General features: G+C 39.6%; 2 protein-coding genes across 4 annotated transcripts in view; both read left to right on the plus strand.

Moving 5' to 3' along the window:
- TUT7 (terminal uridylyl transferase 7) overlaps positions 1–10,805 on the plus strand; it is a 33,859-nt gene extending 23,054 nt beyond the window's left edge. Inside the window, exons 21-29 of one of the 3 annotated variants that reach the window (XM_075741209.1) lie at positions 7–84; positions 731–908; positions 1,622–1,669; positions 1,782–1,873; positions 2,347–2,462; positions 7,059–7,384; positions 9,215–9,291; positions 9,462–9,525; positions 10,603–10,805. In XM_075741209.1, the coding sequence (XP_075597324.1) occupies positions 7–84; positions 731–908; positions 1,622–1,669; positions 1,782–1,873; positions 2,347–2,462; positions 7,059–7,384; positions 9,215–9,291; positions 9,462–9,525; positions 10,603–10,670 (1,047 nt within the window). In that variant the 3' untranslated portion in view covers positions 10,671–10,805. Of the gene's footprint in view, positions 1–6; positions 85–730; positions 909–1,621; positions 1,670–1,781; positions 1,874–2,346; positions 2,463–7,058; positions 7,385–9,214; positions 9,292–9,461; positions 9,797–10,574 lie in introns of those variants that run through there. The other 2 variants (XM_075741210.1, XM_075741208.1) reach the window with 2 other exon arrangements.
- A 3,932-nt stretch (positions 10,806–14,737) lies between these two features.
- ISCA1 (iron-sulfur cluster assembly 1) lies at positions 14,738–22,685 on the plus strand. The gene is made up of 4 exons (XM_075739668.1): positions 14,738–14,904; positions 16,518–16,571; positions 18,307–18,412; positions 20,185–22,685. Exons 1-4 carry the CDS (start codon positions 14,824–14,826, stop codon positions 20,331–20,333), a joined length of 390 nt encoding a protein of 129 aa, XP_075595783.1. The 5' UTR covers positions 14,738–14,823; the 3' UTR covers positions 20,334–22,685.
- The last annotated feature ends 374 nt before the right edge of the window (positions 22,686–23,059 follow it).

The raw sequence follows: 23,059 nt of genomic DNA on the forward strand, positions 1-23,059 counted from the left end.
TTTCAGATCTACAAAGAACCAAAAAAGCCTGAAGTTTTAGTTGACGGCTGGAACGTTTATTTCTTTGATAAGATAGAGGAGTTGGTGAGTAAATCAGTTTAATTTGAAATGGTGTTACCTGTAGCTTTGCAAATTAAAAAGAATACCTTTTAAGAAACATTGTCCTCAAATATGGTTGCTGAATATAGAAATGGAAGCAGAGTAGCTATTGCTTTGAAAAATCCCAATGCCATACTGTAAAGCTTTAAGAATATGGTTGGTTTTAATTCATCTGTGGAAAAAAACCTAAACCCTGCAAAATCTGAAAAAAACAGATTTAAAAAAATGTAAGGTGTTCATGATGATTAATTGCTCTGTGTGTAACATTACTAGCTGGAGATAACTCCTACAAATATCAGCTGGATATCTAGCCATAGCTGCTTGATCCTGTTGAATAACTTCGTGTTAAATAGGCATAAAAAGTGAATTAATAAATTCCTTTTAATAACATGCAAAATCTAATGTTAGAAGATGTATTAATTCTCCACTTTTGTTAATAATTTTTAAAAATACCAATTTAAAATCAATATTTGATTATTAATACCAATTATGAAAGGAAGGGAAGTGTCCTTGTGTAACTCAATTGTGTTTCTTTATAAGAATAAGACTTATATTGTTTGAGCTTCCAAGTTATGAAAATTATTCTGCTTAATGTAAGTAGTTGAAGTAAAAGTATTTCTTTCATTTTCAGTCAGTTGTTTGGCCGGACTGTGGCAAAAACACTGAATCTGTTGGACAGCTGTGGCTGGGACTTCTCCGCTTCTACACAGAAGAATTTGATTTTAAAGAGCATGTCATCTGCATTAGGAGAAAAAATCTGCTTACCACTTTCAAGAAGCAGTGGACCTCTAAATACATTGTAATTGAAGGTAAAAGCACATGAAGTACCTGAGTATGTGGAATTTCTTTAATGCTCACATGAAAATTTTGGTCTTCCCACAAGACTTGCTTATTTTTTTGTTACTAGATGATAAATTATTTGTTCATGTTTTGAAATCATCGCAAAATTCCCACTGAGTTTCAGTAGTGCTAATAATTATTCGTAGAGGTTTTCTTCTCTACTGAAAAGAAGCTGCAAAGCAGACTTCATCCTTTTCATGATGTCAGTAACTTAGAGAAAAATAGATTTAACCAAATCCTTTGGAAAATAATTTAGCTGTAATGCAACTGAGGTTTTCTCACAAATACTAAGTTTAGCTGAGTCCATATTTACATGACTGATTTAATCTTGTGTATGATTACACTCTTAAGTAATACCATGATCTCTATCAAGACACATACAGTGATGCATTTCAGGAATGTTCCCTAAGCCACTTTGTGGCCCATATGACTTTCATGGAAAGATTTTCTACTCTCTTGCCTGCACATTCACCTTATTCTTTTACAATACTTCAGTCAGTTCAGAGCTGGACAGCTGTGATCCTTTATCTATGGAGTTAATTTCTTTACGAATAAATTTGCAAACAGTTCAATTTCAGTGTATTAATTCTGTATCAAGTATAGCTGCTGGGTTGTTCATGTGTATGTATACATTGCTGATCTTGTCCTGGATTGAGTAATGCCTGTAATCCTTTTTGTGCAGACCCCTTTGATTTGAACCACAATCTTGGAGCTGGATTGTCAAGAAAAAGTAAGTCTCCTGTTCACAAAGTTGGGTATGAAGTGAAGATCTTGTCTTAGATCTTATTCTACTGGCTTGTTTGATGTGTGGGTGACTTTTTTTGTTGTTTTTTCTTCCTCAGTGACAAATTTTATAATGAAGGCTTTTATCAATGGCAGAAGGGTATTTGGTACCCCTATAAAAATATTTCCTAAAGAATATCCATCAAAAATGGTGAGTTGCTTCTAAGAGTGGTATGTGCATGTTCTTGGGTGTATAACTTACCACTTTCAGGAGTATAGTTACTGTCTCTTTAAGCTCTCTTAAATTTTAACAGTACTCTAAACATTTTTGGTGGGGAGTTATTACTGAGTACTGGTTTTGTGTTGTTTGCATGTAAAATGTGTTCACATGCAGAATACTAGTCAAGTTAGGGCTTCATGGTACAGGCTTGCATATTTTAGTCCCTATCAAAACCAGCTTACCATTTCTTAAAACTGCAATTTTTAAAAAGAGCTTGCAAACCTGGTGGTCAGCAGGCTGCCTGTAAAGAGGCAGCCAGTTAATCTCAACAGGTCTTTCAGGAGTTCAGCTACACACCCAAGTTTATTCTTCTCTGTAACTCTTACTGCTGTTTAACATTTGCTGATCTGTCTTGATTCCCAAGTATATGGATTTTCATTTTAAAGGCATGATTTCTTCTTCAGGAGTACTTTTTTGATCCAGAGGTGCTAACGGAAGGAGAATTGGCACCAAATGATAGATGCTGCAGAATTTGTGGTAAAATTGGACATTTCATGAAAGATTGTCCCATGAGAAGAAAGTGAGTATAGTTTTGGCATGTGTTTGGAACCTTTCCTTAGGTTTGTTTAGGAGAAAGATTAAGATAACAATGCTAAAGCAAAACTTGTACATGCTGCAGATTATTTCCTTTACTGTTGAAATGAAAATTTATCAATACTAGTTTGGCAGTGGTGGATGGTGTTGGTTTTTTAAATTTTTGATCTGTGTTGAGTCACTACTTAACTTTTGCCAGCATCATCTGTAGTGTTTTTTAACAGAATCTTTTCATAGAAGGCTGCAGAACTACTTAGCTTAAGGTAAGAATGCTGACTCTGCACTTCATTATACAGGAAAGCAGTAGTCAAAAAGAATCTAAATGCAGAGCTGAATAGCTGTGTGCTGTTCAAAAGCACTCATGAAAGCATTTTATATATTTTCATTTAAGAAATTCTACTTCTAGAATCTTGCTGCTCCCAGTAAGACAGGTTTTTGTCATTTTCAGAATCATGCAATTCATATCGAAAAGCAAGACAAGAATGTCACAGCATTATTTTTTCATAAGCACACATATGAGAACAATGCCCTGGTTTACATCCAAGAGAAGGTTTTCTGATACTGAGTAACCAGATGTCCAAAATTCAGCAATTATCTTGTAAGGAATGCTAAACCGATCTTCCTCTTTTCATATTATGAACTGTCTAAACTTAAAATTGATCCATTGATGGTTTTTTCCCTAGTTAAGATAAAGCTCTTTAAAGACTTCCAGTCTATAAAATAGTGAAAATCGGCAACTAAAACTTCAGAAGGACGAAATCTTGAAAGCCATTGTGCTCACTTGTGAGGTGAATGGAAAAATCTAACCTTTGTTTAGAGTCTATGTTAAAAGCGCAGGTGATTTTTTTTTTAATTACAGCTTTTATGTAAGTAGCTAAAAAGCTACTTTGGTTGGATGAAGTAGCCTTTGTGCTACACAATACAGAATTGTGAGTTTGTATTATTGAGACTTAATTTTGGAATTTATTCAACTTCAGCAAGTGTAAGTACAGTAGTCGATAGTTCGAAAATAATGCTGAAGGTGGTGTGAAAATCTACTCAATGTCTACACTGCTGTCTCACATATTGGATTTTTAATCTTGCATTCTGGAGTGAAACCCCAGTTCACTGCACGTGCGCAGCTATGTTCTATACAACATCAGAGCAAAAGTCAATGGGATTTTGCACCTAAGAACATAAAAGCCTTACGGGGTAAGACGACTGATAGATTTGAGTCCTCTGTCCAGCCATTGCGGTAAGAGATGCTGTCGATGGAGGGCACACTAGTTGGCTGTTTTCCGTAATCTCTTACACATTCTCCCGGCATCAGCAGTTGCTTTGTAAGAAATGTTAGAGCACATACTTGGTCTGGTAGTACTCATTTGTAGACTGGAATTGTTCATGGTTTTGTCCTTTTTGTCTGTTCTTTCTGAACCTGATTCTCCTGTTTTCCTTAACAGTCTTCTATGGCAACCAGTTCCATAAGTATGCTAACTGATGTGTAAAGTAGTACTTTCTTTCATCTGTTTAAAGCCAATCTCCTTTTAGTTTCATAAGCATTCCATAGGCATAGCCTTGTGGGATTTAGTTACTAATTATACTGCCTTGATGACTTTGTAAGCGATGGTTGTGCTCACTGTTGTGTAACAGGCTATGAATCTGATGTGTGGCTGAGGGAGGCCCTCCCATTGAGTCATGAGGTTCAGAAAGGACCTCCTTGCTGTCTAAACTCCTTCTCAGAGAGGAGCCTAGGTACAGCTAGGTCCAGTCTTAGTCCCAGACTTGGTCAATGGTTTATGTCTAAAGGATTATGTGTGTAGGCACTTAGCAGAGTCAACACGTGCCTGTCAGAGCCCCACCAAGGACATTCATCGAAACAATTTCACAAAGTTGATAGGTAATATATTGAGGAGGTGACAGATATAAAAAGTTCGGAATTGCTGTTGATAAATACACTTACTGCAAAAATTCTGAGCTCAAGTTAATAGTTCAGCGCTTTTGTTAATGATAGTTTTACCAGGGTAACATCTGACAAAGTTGGAAGTGCAAGTCTTACCAAAGAGGCATCCCTGCTTGGGGAGGAGAGAGGTCGAGGCCCGTCAACCCATCCAGATAGTTAGAGTTCTCATCCTCAAAAAGCGGATTCTAAACGCCAGATTTATACTTTTGGCGAGGTGGGACTAAGTCAAGTATTTTGTGTTGACTGGCCCTTAACAGGGCTTTTTGCGTAGTTGATCGGGGGGAGTAGCGGAGAACAAAGGCGTTCAGTACAAAGGTGTGGGGGTCTGTTTAGCTTTACCGAAATAACGTCGGGCTGTGAAGCCTCCCCCTCACCCTAGATGTCAGTCAGTTGATTGAGCAGTAGACCATCAGGTGCCACATCTGTTAAGATGAGGAAGTTGCTCATCCCTTGCCTTTGTTCAGGTCTGGTGTTCATCCATATAAGAAAAACAAGTTGCTCAATCTGCACAAGTCAGACCCCCCCGATAATTTCTGCTGACTCATAGTGACCCTGTATTCGGCACCAACAAGCACAGACAAGTCCGGCATCCCACACTCACTTTCTCTCCAGGTTAGAGAGTCTTGGCAGTTTTAATATCTCTTCCTTAACCACTTGCTTTCTTCATCATTTTTGCTGCTTTTCTCTTTACCTTCTCTAACTCTGCTACCTGCTTCTTAAAATATTGAGACCAGACCAACATGCAGTACTCAGATTTAGCAACAAAATGATGTCTTCTGTCCTGTTCTTAGTGTTTATCCATCCTATCACTACAGTCCCAGATAGAGTCCCTCTCCATTGTTCTGGTAGGCACCCTTCAGGTACTGGAAGGCTGCTATAAGGTCTCTCCAGAGCCTTTTCTTCACACTGAACAATCCCAGCTCTCTCAGCCTGTCCTCATAGGAGAGGTGCTTCAACCCTCTCATCACCTTCATGGCCTCCTCTAGACTCGCTCCAACAGCTTCACGTCCTTCTTGTGTTGGGGGCTCCAGAGCTGGATGCAGTACTCCAGGTTGGGTCTCACAAGAGTGGTGTAGAGGGGAAGAATCACCTCCCTGCTGGTCACACTGCTTTTGATGCAGCCGAGGATATGGTTGGCTTTCTGGGATCTGGGCACCTGTTGCTGGCTCATACGGAGTTTTTCATCCATCAGTGCCTTCAAGTCCTTCTTTGCAGGGCTGCTCTCAATCTGTTCTTATCACCCAGCCTTCAGTCATGTTTGAGATTGCCCCAACTCAACTGAAGGACCTTGCACTTGGCCCTGTTGAACTCTGTGAGATTCATAAGGCTCACACAGGCCCACCTCTCTAGCCTGTCAAGGTCTGTCTTTAGATGGACACTCCCTTCCCTCTAGAGTATCAACCACACCACTTGGCTTGGTGTCACCTGCAAACCTGGTGAGGGTACACTCAATCCCACTATACATGTCCCCAACAAAGTCATTAAATAATAGTGGTCCCAGTACTGACCCCTGAGGGATACCACTTGTTGCTGGTTTCCACTTGAACATCAAGCCGTTGACCGCAACCCTTTGAGTGTGACCATCCAGCCAATTCCTTATCCATGGAGTGGTCCATCCATCAAATCCATGTGTCTCCAATTCAGAAACCAGGATGTTGTGCGGGACAGTGGCAAATGTTTTGCACAAGTCCAGGTAAATGACATCGCTTGCTCTTCCCTTACCCACCAACACTGTAACCCCATCATAGAAATCCACCAAGTTTGTCAGGCACAATTTGTCCTTAGTGAAGCCATGTTGGCTGTCACCAATCCCCTCCTTATTTTCCATGTGCCCGAACATAGTTTCCAGGAGGATCTACTCCATGATCTTACCAGTCACAGAGGTGAGACTGACTGGACTGTAGTTCCCTGGGTCTTTCTTTTTTCCCTTTTTAAAAAATGGAAGCTCACCTTGAAGCTCATTTGCCATTCTTTTGCCCATTCATGCAGTTTTTTGAGATATTTTCAAGTTGCTTGCCATTAGCACTGCATCTGACTGACCAAAGGAGCTTTGTATCATCTTCAGGCTTGGAGGCTTCACTGATGTCCCCTTCTCTAGGTCATGTATAAAGAAGTTAGATAAAACCAGTCTGGCAGTGGTAGCTGTTTCCCCACTGATGACTTTAAGTCATGAGAATGTTAGATGCATCTCCCAGTAGAAGAGACTTTAGAGATACTGTGAATATACACAGTTTCAGAAAGAAGTGAGGTCTGTTTAAATTGTACAAATAGAAAAGAAATAGAGCTATAGCCTTATTTTTTTATACTTAGGTAGCATTTTGGTCGTTGTTTCTTTTCTTTCAGTGTCTTTGCAATTCCAGCACCCAGATTTTCTGTTCTGTTTATTTTTGAGATACAATTATTAGAATTTAAGGCTGTATTGTAATCTAATTGTAAAATTTAATTACTAAATATATATCAGCGTAGCATTGTTTGGTAGGAGAGTCAAAAGGACAGGTACTTTAATTCACTTTAATCCACTGAAGAAATACATTAAATACATCTATTGTCTGTCTGTAGACAGCACTTGGTTTGGGGGTTGTTTCTTACTCTGTGTATGTATGTAAGGCCTGTGAACTCTGTAGCATTTTTACACTCCTGCAGACTAAGACGGCGGCGTGATTACGAAGATACCAAAAACCAGAGGTACACAGAAAGTAAGGACAAAAGAAGTAAAGAGGACAAAGACACTCAGAATAAAACAACAGAAAAGGAGAGCTCAATCAAGGAGGGAAAGTTGCATCTATGTACACCTCAGAAGAGGAAGCTAGCAAGGGTAATAGTGGAAACTGGAAGAGAAAAGACTCCCAGGCAATCAGCAGAGAAGTGGAAGCGCCTAGAAGACAGAGACTTGAGAGAAAAACGTTGTTTTATCTGTGGAAGGGAAGGGCATATTAAAAAGGAATGCCCACAGTATAAAGGAGCTGCAGGTATGAAAGTGATCAAGCTGAGTGGTTTAAACAGAGCTTACGGTTTTTGGTGTTTTTAACAGGGTTGACTAACAAGTGAGGCTTTTGCTTTGAATAGCATTATGTAAATGCTATCTTTTTTTGTTTTAAATGTAGCCACATTTAGTCAGTTTTCCCTTCATCCTCACCTACCTTTCAGAACTTTGCTGTATCCCAAGAGATTTGACAAGGTTTCTCTTAGCAGGTAATACAGAAAGATTGTGATAGAAAGGATATGAGTGTCTAATATGTTGAAACTGTTCCCATTGTCCTCACTATATAAGAGTTTGCTAACACTTCAAATTACAGCTTCTCTTTCAGAACATCTTAATTGCAACAAAAGCCAGCCTTACAGCTCTTCACTTGACCTAAACCAGAATTATTCCACAGGACCCTAAAGTCACTGTGAAAGCATACAAACTGCTCAGAATATAATGAATGAAATAAAATAAAGAATGTTCCTGCCAACTCAGCAGTCATAAGGATACAGCAATCTGTCTTATTTTTCATGGAGTTCAGTTTGCAAATTTGGCTTTAAAAAAAAAAAACTACAAAAATGTCCCCAAATCCAGATCCTGACTGACAGACCTGAAAGAAATAATGAAATACTTGCTTAGCAGTATCTAAGTCATCCTTCAGATAAGACGGATGTGTCATCATCTGTGTTGTAAAGGAAAATAATTCTAAGATAAAACTGAGCCTCCTTAAGACAGTGAATCATACTTTTAGTTAGCTTCCAAAGGAACACAGTATTATTGCTTCCCTATAGGTAAACCTAACAACACTTAAATTCATGCTGGAAAATTTTGCTGTACAGATTACTCATGACTTGACCCCTTAAAGTAACAAATGGGAATCCTTTCTGTAAGCATCATTTCTAACCAGCTCTTCTCTACTAGCAAAAACGTTTTGTCTGGCTCAGATCAGGAGACTCTTCTTAATTAGATGTAATTCATGGAAGAGGCCGTAAGACTGTGCTAACAAAGTAATGGCAGTGGGAGGAAAATGGTGCAAATATATGCAGAACTTTCAAGGTATTTAGAAGTGTTCTTAGTCCAGTAGATCACTAGAAGTGTTGAGTGGACAGAAAAGATGTTTAAAAATTGAAGCCACATTTTGTTCAGCTTCTGACCTTTTGAAGGTGTATGTCAAGTGTAAATTTAACTTTTGAGTTTCTTTATCTTTGACCTTGTCTCGTTGAGCATTTCTTTCTACCATTTCATTTGCTATGATACCAAGTTTGCTAAAGTGCAGTACGCCTGACTTTTGTAGTCAGTGGCATATTTTATAACATTCATCATATGAGAACTATGCTGAGGCTGTACAGTACATACGTCTAAAATCACGAATTCTGGAATAGGCAGTTTTGTCTGTTATTTGTGTTTTGGGAATTACTATATTTGAATTTGAAGAGAATTGCTGTAGGTTGGGCGCTGTCTTGTTCTGCTTGAAATGTTCTCTGTAGTTGAATAGTGGACTATGAACAACTGGACCTTAGAGGTCAGATTTTGTCCTTTGCTGTGCTGTATTTTCTAAGACTATGGACAATTCACTTACCACCATATCTTCATTCATTCTCTGAAGTTCCCTGTCTCCCTCTGATTCTGGAGGAGGATACAGAGCTTAATTTATTATACATTCGTAACTTAGATGCTTAACTATAGATGCATTTCACCTCATTGTGCCAGTTTTCCACGTTATAAAATTCAGGAAAATAAGTGTCCTACCTTCTACATACTGTGAAGGTAGGCTGCAAATATTATGCTGTTTTTATATCTTATGATACCTGAATTTTTGTTATGATCTTTTCAGGTGGTTCAAAATCAGAAGTGTTGTGTGGATCCCCTTCTTTACCCAGCACTGCCAAACATGCTGGAAGATTAAATCAGGTAAACAACAAGTATCCCTTTTCTTTGATCTCTTTTTTTTTTTAAATGTTCTGAAGTCCACATAAAGTAATTTAAAAATAGGTTTACTTAAGCTTTCAAGGACAACCTTTTATTATTGTGGAATGACATAATCCAATTTTGGTTCATCAATGTGTATATGTTGTTTACAGGGAGTGCTTATACATGAAGAAAAAAAGAAACAAAAAGGAAAAATATTTTTGAGTCCCCAGTCAGGTTTGTATGTCTTCATTTCAGTTCAGAAATTCTGCAAAAAAGCATGTATTTTAAACTTTTCTCCATCAGTCCTCATGGGAACTCTGCCTAATTTGCTGAACACAGCAGCAGTCTGGACAGGTTGCTAGATAATTCTAAAGTGAAGCCACATCGTTTTACTGGAAAAGTGTGCAGTTTTTCAATTTTGCTTTGGAAGTAAAACTCAGGCATGTCAGTTCTGCGCATTTTATCTTTAACTCTGGTAGATTTATTTTGCAGAAGGATGTGGTGGGATTTTTATCAATCTCTCTCCTCTCTCCTGTTTCGGCACACATGGGATTCTGTTTTTCTTCAGTGATGACGTGGAGCAGTTTCTTGTGAGGCTTCCTCAGAGTAACTGTCTCGAATTCCACATGATCAGCGAACTTAGGAGAGTCTATCAAAGTACATCCTTGGTCTGAGCTGCCAAAATACAAGGAAGTTAAAATTACACTTCCAAGTAGCAGTCAGATGGTAATATAAAGACCTTTATGTACTCTCTCTGGATCAGAGATGCTTTGTGTTAGATGCATGGTTACAAATGCAGCTTCCTTGCAGTAATTTCACACATTTATTAACAAGTACAATGAAGAAAACTCTGCAAACCTTTTAGCAGGTTGGGTTTTTTCTGTAAAATATATAAATCTCTTCTGGGGCACCTGAAGGGTGACCTAAGTAATCTTTACAAACTTTGGAAAACTAAACTGCAGTTAAGTATCTCAAATTAAATTATTATGGTTTTTTGGGAAGACACAGCAATTTTTGTTTTCACTGCAAGGATTTTTGAAATCAAAGTTTGGGGATTTTAAACAAAGTGATTTGTTATCAGGTGTTTAGTTGGGAAAAAAAAAATACTAGTTTTCAGTTTTGTATTTTAATATTTCATACTGTCCTCCAGCAGGTAATGATCTAAAGTTAATTTGTGTGTGCTTTCATTTCATTATGGTTTGACTTAACTGTAGTTTTGTTGTGTCTGATTGTTTCAGTTGGTTTATGTCTTGTCTTTTTTTTTTCTTTTTTAAACCTTAAAGTGTGATGTTTTCTTCCTCCAAATCCTAGGCAGCCTTTCCAATAAATACATGACTCAGGGAAAAGCCTCACAGAAGAGGACCCAACAAGAATCGTAAGGGATATTAAGCACTGTTAAATTGCAATACAGGCCCTTCATTCATTTAAAAAAAATTTCTTTGGCTAAAGCATCTGGATTCACAGGACAGCAGCATAGGCAACCTTCGACTTAAGTTTAATGAAATATGGGTGGTTTATTTTGGATTGCTAGTACAAGCAACTGTGGATTTTAATACCGAACCCTGCTTTTAAATAGATTGTTTTGAGCATTTTAATAGAAAGCCATGATGTTTTGTATTTGTTTACTAGGCAAATCATATAGAAAAGGGCAGGTACTAAAAATGGACCGTTTTCAAAGTTTTGTTGTTCCACCTGAGCATTTTAAAATGCACTAAAATTGTGTGCAAGCCAAATACATTTTATTTTCTTCAAAAATGGTTTTTGAAGGAGCAAATAATATTTATTAATGTTAATTGTTTACTGAATCCTTGTGTAAAAGTGTTTGAAATGTTTGTAGACTGCTATTTTTTTTTTCCTGTAGCAAACTGAAAACATAGACACTAGTAAACGTACATAAAACAATCTCTGGACAAGCAGTGCCATTGAGATTTCTTGGGGTTTTTTTTGTTCTGTGACTTTATGGGAGTTCATTTGCTGCTGTGCTTGTGTACAAGAAGAAAGAAAGACTAAGAAACAGGTCGGTCCTGTTTGATGCTGCTAAGAATCTTTTTCAAGGCCTTGGGGATACAGACAAAAATGCTTTAAGGAATAGAGATATTATATTTGGCAACTGGGGAAAATACATGTCCATTTTCATAAAATGTGAAGAGAATCTTTGTACCAGCCAAGAATTTAATTAGTGGTATGAACTTGAGCTTTACTTGAAGTCCTTCCAGAGCTGGTAATGTACCGTCTTACGTTGTTCAAGAAAGAATTAGTTACGTGGTAAAATTGAAACCACTGTTATTTATGACTTTGAAATAAATTTTAAAAAAAAATCAGACTTAAGTTTCTGTATTTCTTCTTAGGTTGCAGTTTTCAGTATTCCTGACTTAAATGTAGAATTCATGATAACTTAATAGAATTATCTGGGTTTAGAAATGTCGTGTTTAATTTTTTTCCTCACCCATCTGTTTTTATTAAAGTTGAAAGCTAGAATTGCCAAAGTGATCTTAGAGAACTGGGATCCTAACTCCTGCTTTGATTTTCATCCATCTGTAGCCAGCTATCTGCAAACTTTCAGATGTGCAACTTGTACCAAAAAATTCTATTGTTTCCTCAACATACTTTAAAGCAAAATATTAGGTGCTACAAAGAGAAAATAATTCCAACTTTGTCTCCTATAGCATACTTCATCATATGAAATTAAGTCAGCTTTTCACTCAAAAGTAAGTTCATTCCTGTAGTTTTTCATTCATATCCCAAACAAAAGAAAGGCTGATGTGCATTCTGTATGCCTTATTTAGCCCTCTGAGAGTTACTTTCAGTTTTGCTGATGGGAATGAAGTGTGTAAGCCTCAAAGGGACTATGGCATAATCTCAAAGATAGAAGTTACTTAAAAAAAAAAAGAAACAGATTTATGCATACTTGATGTCTTCCATTTGTGATACTTTGTAGTTTAACAGTGAAGTCTTCAACTGTGAAATTTCTAAACTCACATCTGAATGAAAAATTCATTCTGCAGATCCACCAGTCTTCTCACTTTGAAGCTGTTGCTTCCTTATGCAACTACAAATTCTATTACTAAAGTCATAACCCTAAAATAAAATCTCCAAATGTGGGTTATATACTACAAGCATTAAACCAGTAACTAATAAATCCTTTCTTTGCTTAAAGAGCACAGTTAGAACTTACAGAGTATGTAGCACAGAGTAAACACAGGCATACATATCTGCAGTATTAAGTTGTGAAATTTAGGAAATTGATTAAAGATTAAAATTGAGGAAAAGTAAGTTCTTCATAACAATTCTTGATGGCAAGATCCTGCTCACTTTATAGGAGTATTTTCTCAAGGTAGCAACTTTCCACTTACAAAGAAAAACTCTGAAAGGACACATTGTATTAATAAAAAGTTTCTAGAAAAAAGAATGGTATGAAAATTAATAAACTAAATACAACTAAATTCATACTAGTAAAGTGTAACAAATACTAATAAACAGTTTACAGTTGGTTCAGAAGAGGTCTTTTATACTGTTTATTTGGGCTACTTTTTTTAAAAAGTGCTATTGTCATATTTAACAGGAATTTCACATGCTTTTGATGTCCCTGTTTCCAAAGTTGCAAAATGTCTTGTGCTATGAGTAGTTAGTTACCAGTGCTGAAAAAAGAAGCCCAAAATTCTGTTTCAGGTGTGCAGTATATTCAACTGTCTTAAACAGGCAGTTTAATTTCAGTTAGCTGTGTAACTGCTGGATTAACCCGTATCCATCTCCCCTAATTTAATTGTTCTGGTGAGATTTGTTTCATAGCTATATTTAAAACCAGTTTCTCATCAATTAAAAATTTTATTTAAATTATGTAATACACAATGATTTCTTTTCTAAACCTCATCCCATTTTTACAAGAACTGCAGAAGCCCCATCAACTTTTTGGGGTCTGAAATAGCTGGTTAGAATGGGAGCTTGCTAGCAAAGAAAATATTTTTTTCCTATACTGCTAACTTTATCAATAATATTTCTTGTTATTCACTTGAACTATTTTAATACTGACTTTTGCTTTTATCTTACTTTGGTCATGTACCGAAGATGAAAAGCACCTTAGAAAAAGGCTGTTGTCCTAGCCCATGCTCAGTCTTTCATTTGGCAGGCAGGCGACTAAAGAGCGATGATTGGAAGCATCCTAAGGAAGTACCAGAAGGTAAAGCTCTTTATGCCTGCAAAGTAAATTGTGAATGATGAAGAAGGTATTGGCTGCATTCACACACAGGCTTCCCCCCACTCCGACCATGCATAAATCTGATTTCAGCTTGAGGCCGATAGTGCCTTTAAGCCCCTTCGCCCCTAAGTGGGCGTGTTTAGTTGAGGATGGGTGCCCAATTTGCACAAATTGTGTCTGAAAGACCCATTTTGCCTACCTAAAGACAACTTTTTTTTTTTATGCTTGCTGTCTTTGAGGTAGAAGTACTGTGCCTCATTAGCGTAGTGGCATAATTTTCTTTTGTAAAAGAAAAATGCCTGTACATTTACTATCAAGCTTTTCAAAACAGCTGAGGCCTGAATCATGTACCCAAAGTAGATGTGATGATGAGATGTGGACGTGTTGCTTGTGCTTGGATTTTGTAAATACAGGTTTAAAGTATTACCTAGCATATTTAAGAATGCTGTCAGAGGAAATGCAAAATGGGTGCTTGGTTTTCCTTCGGGCATAGCCATCATTTAATTTAATGGGACTAGTCTTCCTGTGCCGAGGCCGTTCAGGTTTCTGAGAGGCACCCAGAGTCACCGCGGCGTGCCTCCGTGGGCCGCCAGGAGCGGTTTGGGCGGGCAGGGCAGCGCAGCTCCCCCCGCAGCTCCCCAGCCGCCTTCCCTCGGTGACCGCGCACCGGGCGGGCACGGAGAGGAGCCCCTGCGCTCCGACCGACGCGCAGCCCCCGCCCAGCCTGCTGGGTTATGCTGGGGGGAAGGGGAAGGAGCTGGCGGGTGAGAGGGTCTCTGCGCTCTGTGACGGGTCGTACCGGTCACCGTCTCCACGTCATGCACGCTTTGCTGAAGGATTTGTCTGACGTGGAACACTCCGCTGGCGGGTTTTGCCTGCTGGGCCAATGCTTCCTATTCAAGAGCCTTGTGTAAAGTTGTTTTAAAACGCTCGTCTGTGTGACCATCAATGAATATTCACGTTCTTTGCCTATATTTGTCGTAAATGGAGACTATGCACTCAGGGACCTCCATCTTCCCACAGACAGCTGCTTCCCCCTGCCTCCCCGAGAAGGGCCTCCTGCCGCGGCAGCCCTCGCCGAGTCCGCCGCTTATCTCTGCGAACAGCCCACGGGGAGCGGGGCGCAGGCCGCGGCCAGGCCCTTCTGCCCCCGCCCGGCCGCCGGCGCGGTTCCACCCGCTCGGGGCTGGGGAAGGGGGCGGAACCCTCGCTGCCTGCCGATCACGATCCGCTGCCCAATAGGAGCGGTCGCCGGAAGCGCGCCGTGCGCCGTGGCGTCACGGCGTGACGTCGGTGATGCCCATGGCAGAGGGTAGAGGACGGGGCGCAGGGGGGTGATGGCCTCGTCGGTGGTGAGGGCCACGGTGCGCGCCGTCAGCAAGCGGAAGATCCAGGCTACGCGCGCCGCCCTCACCCTGGTCAGTGCCGCGGCGCCGCGGGCGGGGAGCGCTCGGCGCACGGGCCGCTGTGGCCCGTACCTCCTCACGGGTGCGACAACTGCGCCACGGGCCGGGCCGGACTGCCGGGCCTGCCCCTGCCCTTCCGCCCGTCCGGCGGCAGGTGGTGCGCAGCCGCCCCTGGGCCGCCGGTGACAGCGGGGCGGGAGGAGGACGGGCCGCCCAGCCTTTCTGCGCGGTCGCCGGCGCTGCCCGTCCGACCTGGCAGCGGGCGAGGAGCCGCTGCGGCGGGCCGTGGCGGGGGTGGGGCTCGCCCGGGGCAGTGTCGCGGCCTGGGGCCAGCGCCGTTAATCTTAGGAGGATGCCAGCGGTGAGCTGCGGCTGGGCTTTGCTCGGTAGGAGAGGGCTGCGGGGAGGCTGCAGGGGTCTCTTCCCTCTCCTGCGTTTACTGCGGGGGGAGCTGCGGCCCCCTGCTAATCCCGCTGGGAAGAAGAGCCCGCGCCTGCTCCGTGTGCGGGCAACCTCTGCAGAAAGGAGGACGGCGGAGGGCAAGCAGCGGGGAAGGGAGAATGTCAGTGCCGTCCCTTTATGCGGGAGGCCTTTATGCAGTTACCCGTGGAACTGCCTTTATTCAAAACAAACAAACGTTATTTACAGAAGCTGACGAGTAGGTTGTTTCCAAGAAGGCTTTGTGTCCTTTTGTTAATTAAGTGCATTTGCTACTAGCGGCAGCATTGGGTAGGCTGTACTGCTGAGGAACTACCGCGGAAGAAAGTATAGTTAGTTCTGCGTAGTAACAGGAGCAGATTAAGTGTGCATAGTTGAGTCACTTGTCAGAGCAGGTAATTCCCATTTGGTAGTGGTTCTGTAACAAACGAAAATCAATAGCAGTAACTAGAAGTTTTCTGCTGTAAGTTTAACTTGTAGTTTGTGTGTTTAAGTCTGCTTGTGGTAAGAACTTCATGTTATTAATGCTTCCTGTTTTCTCAGTGTCTGAGAAACTCATAAGCATGTAATGGAAATTTTTATGTTTGTGTTGTGTTCTTGCATTTCTACAAAAACTAGATCTGTGTGAACAGTGAATTTGTCTGCTGTAAAGTCATAGTTCTCCACTAGCTTAGTGGGAAGAGAGAAGTAGGCTGTAAACATTTCTATGCCTAACTGATTTTTGTCTGTAATGTGTCTGTGACAAAAGAGAGCAGAACTACTTAATTGGATTGTGGTAGTGATTTTGCAGGGAAAAAAACCCAACCACAACCTAATATTAAGGGCTGAAGTTGTTGAGCTATCTGTTTGCTGGCAATGTGAGTGAGAAGGGGAGTGAAAAGGTATTGTGTTCTGCCTGGATTAGATACAGCAATCATCTGTTTTACAGCAGAGTGCATATCTTCAGATCAGACATCAGTTTCAAGTAGAACACAGGCTAGTCAATACTGACAGGTGGCTGATGCTAAAGGTGAACTTTGCAGATAGGAGACAAACGTAAAGTAAGAAAATTTGAGTGCAGAGTTGAAACAGAAATTTTTTATAGTACAACTAAGTACATTGCACATTTTAATGTGTGCAAGCACTCTCTGCAAATAAAAAAAACCAAACCCCTATTTCAAATTGATGTGTATGTTTTTGGTTTTCAGACCCCATCAGCTGTTCAGAAGATAAAACAGCTTCTTAAAGATAAACCTGAGCATGTAAGTATAAATAGTTGCCAACTTGTGGATTGTACTGAGGTATTAGCACAGCTTATGATTGCAAAGCATCTCTGGCTAACTCAGAAGTCTGAAATAAATGCTGAGGAGTTTATTAGAGGTGTTGGCATCTTTGTTTTGGATGGGAATGCATAAGCTTGTTTACATATTAAGCTTCATTTCTTTATAGAATGAAATGCAGGAAATAACTGACAGTAATGACATTTCATTCTACAGTTACTTTTGAGATGGATAAAGTTGAAAAAACTTTAAACTGCAAAATATTTTTTAGCTCTATTTAAATGAAGTTTTCCAGTATGGCATAGTGGTGACTTCTGGTAGGGAAAGACACCTTCAGCTGTTGATATTAAGATGCTATTAATTAAGTACTTGTAGGAATTCTCATTATGAAGTATGTAATAGTAAAGTTAGATTCATACCCATTGGAAAACATCTAATTCTTGGGCATCTTGCCAGACAGTGTGGTTTTTTTAAATAATCAGCATTTCTCCAAATAACTGATTGAGCTTGTCGTCTTTTCTTCTTGGGTAAGACCATACAGAGTCTTGCTTTCTAACCATTACAAAAACAGGCATTAGATTTTCTTCTTTGCAGTAAGTATTATTTCAAGAAGAATGTTTCTCTTTTAACTTTCATACAAGGCCCATTGTTTCTTTTGCTTCCTGCACGTCTGCAACTAACTAGACTCCTTGTTGCAATGTTTTAAACCGTCCAAAGGAAAACCTAAGGTTACAGCTTAGCTGATCACTGATCCCCTTACTCTAAATGGTGTTTGCGTTTTCCAGCGCATTGTTTGTAGCTGTTCCTGTAGAGAAAAGGTATTCAGTCTGGAAATGAAATGCTGTTTGTCTGAGATCCCACTTGATGACAAATTATGTGTTTTGATACGTTTTTATCATGACATTGATTACAGAAATAGTGTAATTCTCTTCTTCAATTGCAAAGCATTGGTGTGTGGCCAGTAGTACAGATACTTTTGAAAGATTGTTGTGCACCAATAGTTTTCCATTTCTTTATAACCGTTTCGCAGTTCTTTACTCACGGAGATGCTCTTTTTGCCAGAGTTGTTGGATACTGTGAATGCTACAACCTGTTGACTAAGTTGGCTTTTAAGGCCAATTAAAACAGCAAGCAAATAAACATACTTGATTGAAGGAGGGGATTGCTTTTTAAGTGAGACTAGCAGTAGAAGTAATGAAGAAATCAAAGTACATTTTTCAAAACTTTGGTTTGAAGTAAGCTTTCTGATGATGTCATTACAAGAGTTCTGTGAAAATCTATTAACTGCCCTTGTCTTGGCCTCACAGCTTCATAATTACGTTACTGTCAATAATCTTAACATAGGGCCTGAATTAGCATCTGAGTAAACTTTAATTTGAAGCCACAAAAATAGCCATCTTTGAAATTTGACTGTCTGCATGAGACTAGACACCTACAGGAGTGCCAACAGTTCACTACTTCAAAACTTTAACATACTTTAGGGCTTGATCCACAGTAGCAAACATATGACATTTGGTTTTACCTTGGCAGTCAATTTTGTAAAAGGAGAAAAAAAAATTAGCTTAATCCATTAAGCTAATTCACTTTTGCTTTGAGGCAGTGGAGAATAATCAGTGTCAGCATTTTGCTGTTCTGCATACTTTTGATCTTGCTGTTCCAGAATAGGTTTTTAAAAAGTCATGAATGGGGGGTTTGTTTTTTTGGCTTTTTTTTTTAGGTAGGCGTGAAAGTAGGTGTTCGTACAAGAGGATGCAATGGACTTTCTTACACATTAGAATACACAAAATCGAAAGGAGACTCTGATGAAGAAGTAGTTCAAGACGGTGAGTTTCTAATGCAGCAGAGCAAACTTCAGTGGTGGTGGGGAAGAATAACCTATTACAGGTTTGCCGAGGTACAGGTTAGAACTTATTTGAAGTAATGAGTTACAGCAAGAGGTCCTACTGTTCTGTTATAGGAATCATTGTCACCTTAGTTTCTGTTTTGAAATAACCAGTTAGTTAAAATCTGAAGCTTTGCAGTCTCTGCCTCAGAGACTACTCCACCAGAATAGTCTAGTCCGTCATTCATGTCTTTGGAGGTGACTAATAGCAGATATTTAGAGAAAAATACAGAACAATGCATAGATAAAGGCATACTTGAGCAGCATACCTAAACCAAGGCTTGGCAAAGTAAAAAATTTTATTTGCAAGGGATTTTCCCAATTATCTTCTCTAACTAGCCTTATTCTTCGTTGATTTGTAATTTGTTTTTAACCTCTTTATGCTTTTGACCTTTACATAGCTTTCTAACAACAGTTTCTATGATTTTAGAGTATTTTAAAAATTGTTTTCATATGCTGGTATTATTTCTGCCTGATAATTTCATTTAGCATTTCATGATAGGTTTATTGCTAAAGTTCCTGTCAAGGAACTGGCAACTAACTTGCCCACTGGCAACTAAGCCCCACACAGCCGCTCACTCACTCCCCCCAACCCGTGGTGGGATGAGGAGGAGAATCGGAAGAGTAAAAGTGAGAAAACTCGTGGGTTGAGACAAAGGCAGTTTAATAGGTAAAGCAAAAGCCACGCACACACGCAAAGTTAGGCAAGGAGTCATTCCCCACTTCCCATGGGCAGGCAGGTGTTCAGCCATCTCCAGGACAGCAGGGCTCCATCACATGTAATGGTGTCTTGGGAAGACAAATACCATCACTCCAAATGTCCCCCCCTTCCTTCTTCTTCCCCCAGCTTTGTATGCTGAGCATGATGTCACATAGTATGGAATATCTGTTTGGCCAGTTGGGGCCATCCGTCCCAGCAGTGTCCCTCCCAACTCCTTGTGCACCCCCAGCCTCCTCACTGGTGGGGTGGTGTGAGGAGCAGAAAAGGCCTTGGCTCTGTGTAAGCACTGCTCAGCAGTAATGAAAACATCCCTGTGCTATCAACGCTGTTTTCAGCACAAATCCAAACCATAGCCTCATAGCAGCTACTGTGAAGAAAGTCAACTCTCTCCCAGCCAGAAATGGATGCTTCAGAAAAGGGAGCTCTTTCCTGTTCCTAAAATGAACTACTAATTCTTAATCCTTAAAGGTTGTGATATATTTGAAAGTTCATACATTTGCTGCCTTATAGGATTCAGTATTGCTAATAGTTAATGTAGACCTAGTAGTTTTGGCAGAGCAAACAAATAATAATCTTGAGAGAGGAACATTTCATTTTTCAAGGTTTTGGGGCATCTTACTGGATGCACAGACTTTAAGAATGGTAGGAAATGGGTTACTGACCATAATGCATGGGAATTAATGTTGAAGCTGAGATTTGTTCCCAGGTTTTACAGCTTATTTCCCTGGGTATCATGTTTTTAAAATCCCATCTCCCCCTCCCCAATACATACATTCGCATGCATACACAAATAACAGTGCTAGACTGTTGCTGGAGTTTTATAGGTAGAGTAAAAACAGTGATCGAAGTGCTTCATGTGAGATGTGGGAAACCAAGTTATACTGGTAGTCTTCATAATTAGCTTCCATTTTTTTATCACTAGTCGAAAGATAATTTTAAAGTGAATGATGATTTTGCTGTATGTAACTTTTTTTGTCTTTGTTGGCTTCAAGGGGTTAGAGTGTTTATTGAGAAGAAGGCACAGCTGACACTTCTAGGAACTGAAATGGACTATGTAGAAGACAAACTGTCCAGTGAATTTGTCTTCAATAATCCAAACATCAAAGGAACATGTGGCTGTGGAGAAAGCTTTAACATCTGAAGTTTCAAGACTACTACTTTGACTTTGAACACCCCAAGACACTTACTGTTACGGCTTTCGGAAGCAAATGCATTTTCTTCAGGTTCGTAGGCTGTGTAAAGTGTGGATACCATTAAGGAAAATAAAATAATTTTTAAAATGTAAATTGTGTGTTAAATTCCACCGCTAAATATAGCTATGCTGTAATTTGTGATGAGTTGGGATCCAAAAGGTAAGAACACTTAAGTGCCCTAGTAACACGTCTGTACTTTCACATGCCAAGGAAATAAAATCTCACTGTTCTTTTCATTTTCTTTGTCCACTCTACTCACACTTCCCCATCCAGAACCCGTTTGAACGAATATATTGCTTATGTGTTCTGCTTTGATTTGGGGTGGGGGGAAGGAAAATAAAACCCCGACCATTTATATGCGCTTGTTTATAAAGATTTATAGACACAGGCACACAGTCCTCCGCTTCAGAGTATACTATGATTATGTAGATGCTTGCTTTGTTTTTTGTAGTATTGTGATGCTTTCATCTTTATGTGTGGGTTTTCTGGTGGTTTATTTTTCCATAAATCTAGGGAAGTCCAAAAAGAAGTTCATATATTAATATAGTGGTAGGCTACTGTAGCACTGCTTGTAGAAATACTTCAAAGTGGGCTAACCCAATTTTAATTCTGTTCCTTTCCTTATTGAAGGCACAGTCTCTGCTGTACTTGGAAAGCCATTTTCAAGAACATGAAATATATTCAGGCACTGGAGTACTAAAGCAGAGTACACGCAGGCCTTGTTTCTCACATTTCTGTTATCTTTCTTGACTTAAATTACAAAGTTAGTAAAACTGCCTCTAGATTCTGTTTCCCCATGTTCACAGAATGTGCTGTCTGTACACCAAAAACTATGAATGCTTTTTTTTGAGAGAAATCTTACACTTTACTTTTTTTTGTAGTCATGTCTGCTACTAATTTTGTTCCAGCTTGAACTCTGTTTTGTATCTCTGTAGGTACTAGGGTTTTTTACCAAAGCTTATGGTAACTTCTATTTAACTCCTGTCTTGAGGTTAACTTGGTAACAGGAGAAAAAGCATTTATAATTTTAAAAAACCCTAGTGTTTCATAATAGTTTTAAATTACTCCAGACAGTAATTAAAATACCATGTTTATAGAATTTAATGTTCTCCTAATCAGAAGTTTGTTTGTGTAAACCAGTGTTTTTCAAGCTTGCAAAGTCTTCAGCACTTCTGCTGGTGCTCAGGCAGAAGTGTAACTGTCTCTCCAGGCCTTCTCAAAAGCCAGTGTGAGAGGAGTACTGTTCCATCCTTTTATCTCCCATGTTTCCCTGGTTGTCCAGAGATGACATTGTTCAGCTACGCTGCTGCCTTGTGCAGAAGAGAAGAGAACCTGTCTGCCTGGGTAACTGATGGGAATAGCTGGTGAAAAGGGTGCAGGTAGAAAGGAGAGGACAACAGGGACTGCGATCTCACAGCGAAGAAGGTGTTGAGGTGGGGATGAGCTGAGAGCATTAAGGCTGCATGTTAAAAATCCAGAGCTCACGTTGATCTGGTCCGTTATACCCATGTGTCTGTGAACAATTTTGGCGTAGTAATGTGCTGAAGAGGTAGGATTGCATCTGCATTCTTATTCTTGATAAAATAATTCTTGATGTGTTCTATGTAGTGCACAGGAACAGGTGGTCGAATTTCCACACCTATAGTTTAATATTGTATTTTGGTTGTATACTATATCTCTCTTTGATGTAAAAACACTATTTCCTTCAACAGCCAACTGTTGTACGCAGTTACTTTATATAGTTATTCAGGAATTACTGGTAATACACTGGCTAGGTGCATTTATAGTGCCGTAATTCTTTCAGTCTTGCCAAACAAACAAAAAAAAAAAGGCAGTTAATGTGATATAGCTGCACTATAAAACTCCAAGCTAAGGGCATTTCTTCAGATTGTGTTCCTCTGCTTCTTGCCAGAGGATACGACTTTGAATGTGGTAGCGCTGGTGGCTGCTAAGAGTGCTAGTACTTACTCATTTACCTTGTTTTGGTGCGCTTTGGGTTGAAGGGGATTGGTTTGGGGATTTTTTTTTTTAGACCTGTGACATGTATACCAATCCTTTTCAAGTGTTTTGTGTATAGGCTTTGAATGAAAGTTTGCACTTTTGTACTGCCATGAAATAATCTTCCAAATTGTCACTTTACTAAGACACCTAACGCACAATGTGTTAAACTTCTGTTAAAGTGCTATTTACAGTTGCATAGGAACATGGTTTTGCTGATTGGTCCATTATAATTTTGTGCAATACTGTATGTAGAGTTCTCCAGTTATAATAATAAATATTGCCTGTTGTTAAACATGAAATGTTCCTATCCTGAATGATTGTGTTCACAATAATAGACAAGCACTATATATGCTGGGGTTACAGTCTGGATACATTATTGTTACATGAGTTAATATTTCTCAGAAAAAAATTAGACATTTCCAAATATTAACAGCCTTGGAATACCATGGAAACACAAAAATTAACTATGTACAGAAAGGTATTTGCGCATACTGGAAAAGTGGGCTATTAATGCGTAGACCTACATCAAACTTCACGACATACCATTCTCAGGGTAAAAATTCTAACAGGCAAGATGCTTATTTTGAAGGCTTCTACATGACAAAACGTTATTGTGGTATGTTTTAATGCAGGATAATGATTTGGATCAAAGTAACTGTTGACATAAAAGGCT

Source organism: Balearica regulorum, chromosome Z, assembly GCF_011004875.1.
Source record: "Balearica regulorum gibbericeps isolate bBalReg1 chromosome Z, bBalReg1.pri, whole genome shotgun sequence".
NCBI lineage: Eukaryota > Metazoa > Chordata > Aves > Gruiformes > Gruidae > Balearica > Balearica regulorum.

Coding starts and splice junctions, on each gene's coding strand:
- ISCA1 (XM_075739668.1), top strand. CDS start 14,824: ATGGCCTCGTCGGTGGTGAGGGCCACGGTGCGCGCCGTCAGCAAGCGG. Junction 16,572..18,306: donor TTAAAGATAAACCTGAGCAT/GTAAGTATAAAT, acceptor TTTTTTTTTTAG/GTAGGCGTGAAAGTAGGTGT. Junction 18,413..20,184: donor TGAAGAAGTAGTTCAAGACG/GTGAGTTTCTAA, acceptor GTTGGCTTCAAG/GGGTTAGAGTGTTTATTGAG.